General features: G+C 37.8%; 1 protein-coding gene across 1 annotated transcript; it reads right to left on the bottom strand.

Moving 5' to 3' along the window:
* Window positions 1–3,986: 3,986 nt before the first annotated feature.
* LOC129553580 (olfactory receptor 2AG1-like) lies at window positions 3,987–4,958 on the bottom strand. The gene has a single exon (XM_055422396.2). It carries the CDS (start codon window positions 4,956–4,958, stop codon window positions 3,987–3,989), a length of 972 nt encoding a protein of 323 aa, XP_055278371.2.
* Window positions 4,959–5,215: the final 257 nt, after the last annotated feature.

Genomic DNA, 5,215 nt, shown 5'->3' with positions numbered 1-5,215 from the left:
CCTGTTTTTAAAATTATTGTTAAAAAATTATTGTTAATTTGAGGATATTATGGCTACCTTTTACAGAAGCTTAACTAGTCTTAGAAAATAACAGGTTTGAGATACTTTATGCTGATTGCAGCCATGAAATTAAAAGACTCTTACTCCTTGGAAGGAAAGTTATGACCAACCTAGATAGTATATTAAAAAGCAGAGACATTACATTGCCAACAAAGGTCTGTCTAGTCAAGGCTATGGTTTTTCCCGTGGTCATGTATGGATGTGAGAGCTGGACTATAAAGAAAGCTGAGTGCCAAAGAATGGATGCTTTTGAATTGTGGTGTTGAAGACTCTTGAGAGTCCCTTGGACTGCAAGGAAATCCAACCAGTCCATTCTAAAGGAAATCAATCCTGGGTATTCATTGGAAGGACTGATGCTAAAGCTGAAACTCCAATACTTTGGCCACCTCATGCGATGAGTTGACTCAATGGAAAAGACTCTGATGCTGGGAGGGATTGGGAGTGGGAGGAGAAGGGGATGACAGAGAATGAGATGGCTGGATGGCATCACCGACTCGATGGACATGAGTTTGAGTGAACTCCGGGAGTTGGTGATGGACAGAGAGGCCTGGCGTGCTGTGATTAATGGGGTCACAAAGAGTTGGACACGACTGAGAAACTGAACTGAACTGAAAGACAGATCCATACTTTTCTGAAACATGCTAGATTTAAACTGCTTAATGCTTTATTTACTCATTGATATTTAGTTCTTTTTAATAAAAGAAAAATACTGTAGTCATTTATTATCTTTGCTACTAAATTTTCCCATGTATCTTTCTTTCCTTTTTATTCTGGCAGTAGGAAAATTATTTACTGCTCAGATGTAATTTTTAAAATTTATAAGTCAAGTTATATTTCTCATTGTAATTTTTCTGTTGAATCCAAACTGCATTTCTTATATTATAGATATGTGATTAAATTTTTCTTACCTTTCTTCCTTGTTAATTTTTACCTCTTTTTTCAGTCAAATCATTATGCATTCTGGTTTATGAAATCTCCTTGTGATTTCACATGTCCTTACAACTATCCAGAGAAATGGGACAAATTTACTCTGTCAAATTATCTCCACTACATCTTTGTTGCTTATTCAAATCTGTTTGTCATGTTATATTTTCAATTTGTGAATATATTGTAAAGAAAATTTTATCTTTCTTTTTTAAGTTCATTTTTTAATTGAGGAATAATTGATAATATTGTGTTAGTTTCAAGTGTGCAACAGAGTGATTATTTTTTTTTTGGCAGAATATATTCCTTTATAGGCTATTATAAGATATTTGGTATAATTCTCTGTGCTATACAGTAAATCCTTGTTTCTTACCTAATTTATGTATAGTAGCTTATATCTGTTGATCCCATACTCCTAATTTGTCCTTTGTACCTCATTTTCCTGTTTGGTAACTGTAATTTGTTTTCTATGTCTGTGAGTCTGGTTCTGTTTTCCAGAAAGATTCATCTGATTATATTTTAGATTTCTCATATAACTGATGTCATATAGTATTTATTTGTCTGAAATATTAATCAGCCATAAAAATATTGCCATTTGCATCAACATGGATGAAACTAGAAAATATAATGCTTAGTAAAATAAGTTAGACATATATGTAATACAATTTGAAAATATTTCACCTATTGTGTTGTAGGTTTCCCTTTTATTTTTCTGATGCTTTCCTTTGCTGTGGAGAGGATTTTTAGTTTGATGTAGCCCTACTTGTTTATTTTGCTTTTGTTGTCTATGTCTTTGGTCTGAGATCCGAAAGATATTTGCCAAGACCAGTGTTAAGGAATTTCGCCCTATGTTTTCTTCTAGGAATGGGAACGTATTTAATCAATTTCAACTTTATAATTGTTGGAGTAGAAAATTAGCTATTGGAACATCTTATCCTTAGGGCAAATGGGTGAAGATAGGTCTTAAGATGGCAGTTATAGGAACAATCAAAGTCCAGGGGCTTTTGATCAGGATTTATTTCTCACACAAGTTATTTATATTTCATCTGGGAGTAAAAACTCTTATGTAAATCTTGGGGTACACACACACACACACACTCATGGGCACACATATCTGATTGTGTGCTTGCTGATTGATTCATTTCTTCTTTTGATATGTTTCTCTTGTTTGCTATTTTTTGATAATATATCAAAAGCATATTTTGATATGTTTCTCCTGTTCCTGGAGAAGGGAATGGCTACCCACTCCAGTATTCTGGTCTGGAAAATTCCATGGACTGTATAGTCCATGGGGTCGCACAGAGTCGGACACGACTGAAGCGACTTAGCAGCAGCAGCAGGGAAGAAAAGCCAAGGTGTCAGTGGTATTGCTAACGCTAGATGGTGAATACTTAAGAATGTTATATGTACATGTATAGAACTAGTTTATTTATATATATACATCCTGTGGTGTGCTTAGTTGCTTAGTCATATCTGACTCTGTGACCCATGGACTTTAGCCTGTCAGACTCCTCTGTCCATGGGGATTCTCCATGCAAGAATACTGGAGTGGGTTGCCATGCTCCTCCAGGGAACCCAGGTCTCCTGCACTGCAGGCGGATTCTTTACTGTTTGAGCCACCAGAGAAATCCAAGAATACTGGAGTGGGTAACTTATCCCTGCTCCAGGGGATCTTCCCAACCCAGGAATTGAACCAGGGTCTCCTGCCTTACAGGAGGATTTTTACCAGTTGAGTTTCCAGGAAATCCCTTATACATACATACATATGTATATATTACTTGCGGATACATTATGCATTAAAATAAGGGTATATTATCTAGCTCCTGGTATTACAAAGACCAGTTAGTAATCTACTATAGTAAAAGTCCAGGGTAGAGATAATGGTAATTGGGACCAGAGTGGAATATTTGAGTATTGAAATCTGGGATATTTTTAGGGAAAGAAAAATACCACAAAACTTGCTGATAGATTGGATCTTTGCTAAATCTTGTCCAAAGGACAAGATTTTTTTTTTCAAGGAAAGGTATCTTTTTAAAATTTGTTTCCTTATGTAATTAGCTTCAAGCATTATAGAGTAGCTGAAAGTTTCCAGGCAAGGTATGTAGAACTGAGGAGTTCATTTTAAATTCAGAATTTAAGAAATCTTCAAAGGGTCTGAGGCAGAAAGGAGTTAATAAAGGAAAAACAAGGTCACTGGGCAAAGTGTAAGTGGTGATGATGCAGATATTGGTAAGACTGATTGCATTTCAAATGTTGATTTTGACCATTAATTTCTATTCAGGAGTACCAATCAGGGCTGAGTCTTTAAAGGAGTATGTTTCCAGCAGGGAGCTCTTGAATTTAGATGCTCATTACCAAGTGTGCTGGCTGCTTTCACATATGACCTTTAAGACATTGATAATTTATATTGTGATTTATTTGTAAATAATGTGAAAAGAAAGTACTTGGCTGTCCTGATACAACATGAGTAGCTTGAGGAGTTGATGCAGAAACCAAGGTACAGGTAACTGATAAGAATTTTTTTTCCCAGTGTCTAAGACTCTGATATAAACCTGGGAAGGTCTGCCCACAGTAAAGTGTTTAATATTATATGACTACAAATGCTCACTAATAAGAAGGTAAGAACTGAGAAATTCTGTCAATAGCAACAAGCAAAATTTAACATTTGTATCTTCATTTTATTTTCCTCTCTAATTTTTATTTCTGCTTTAAATTGAGCTGTCCAAAAAATCTGGCTAGCTTTCTCTGTGATTGGGTGTAGGATTGTCATAGGGTAAGAAAAGAAAATACTGAAGTAAAATGTAAAGTCACTCTGTCAGAACAAAAAAAGAATTTCAAACATATCCTGGGATATTGATCAGAGAAATGAATGCTTCTTACCTATCAAAATACAGAGCTGATGGAGATAAAATTGTGTCTCTAAGACCAAGTGAGGACTTAGTTCTAATGTGGCAGATTTTCAGAATTTTCATCAAGAGCGGATACGAAGCACCATCTAGGAGTTATAGGGCTTCAATATGACACTGACAGCCACCATCCTGGATAAGAGAAAACCTCCCTAATACTCTCCTGAAGGCCCCCATTACCTCCTTGTTTCTCAGACTATAGATGAGAGGGTTCAGTGCTGGAGTAATGACAATATAAAATACAGAGAGTATGTTGTCCTGTTGGGGACTGTGGTAGGAGCTGGGCTGGACATACATAAACATGGCAGCTCCATAGTACATTCCCACCACAGTCAGATGAGAAGAACATGTGAAGAGGGCTTTCTGCCTTCCCTCTCCTGAGGACATGTGGAGGACAGCAACTAGGACAAACGTATAGGAGGCAAGGATAGCAGCAAGGGAAGGCATGAGAAAGATGGAACCTGACACATACACCATAAACTCATATCTGGAGGTATCTGCACAGGCCAATTTCAGTATGGGTGGGATCTCACAGAGGAGGTGCCTGATTTCCCGGGTCATGCAAAAAGGAAAATGCATGGTATATGAAGTGTGTATCACAGAATTCAGAAATGCCAGGGTCCAAGGTGTGGCCATCATGAGCCAGCAGATCCTGGGCCTCATGAGGACCATGTAGTTCAGAGGATGACAAATGGCCACATACCTGTCATAGGCCATGAAGGCCAGTAAGAGGCCCTCTGCACCACCCAGGGTCAGTACTAGGAACATCTGAAGGGCACAGCCCTCAAAGGAGATGGCATTCTCTCCACGCAGATAATCCACAAGTGTTTTAGGAATAACTGCAGATGTAAGCATCAAATCCATGAGAGAAAGCTGGCTGAGCAGGAGGTACATGGGCACATGGAGCCGGGCATCCATTGTGGTGACCAGGAACAGCAGGCCATTGCTGGTTAGGGCTAGTGTGTACAGGACTGAAATTGTAGTGCAGAGCAGTCCAGGAGACCCGCTGTCAGTCAGAATCCCCACCAAGATGAAACCACTTTCCAAGGTGGAGTTATAGAGCTCCATTCTGTGTTTTTTTTTTTGGTACCTGAAATTATGAAAAATCAGATAAGATAGTTCTGATATGGTCACTGGGGACTCCTTGCCTTTACAATGTTACAGCCCTTGATCAAAAGAAATTAGTTGCTCAGTTTATCATACCATGTATTAGTCTTTCATTCATAAATTAAATCACCGAGTATGTACTTATAACATTTTTAAAATAGCACATTTCTTTCCCATTTCTGATGTTTCCTTCAATGTTAGGCAAGTCCCATTTGGGC

The sequence above is a fragment of the Moschus berezovskii genome, chromosome 14 (genome assembly GCF_049115385.1).
Source record: "Moschus berezovskii isolate FMDL1 chromosome 14, NW_MosBer_1.0, whole genome shotgun sequence".
NCBI classification, from domain to species: Eukaryota; Metazoa; Chordata; class Mammalia; order Artiodactyla; family Moschidae; genus Moschus; species Moschus berezovskii.
The sequence above is the reverse complement of the archived record's forward strand: the minus strand, read 5'-3'. Positions and strand labels throughout refer to the sequence as shown.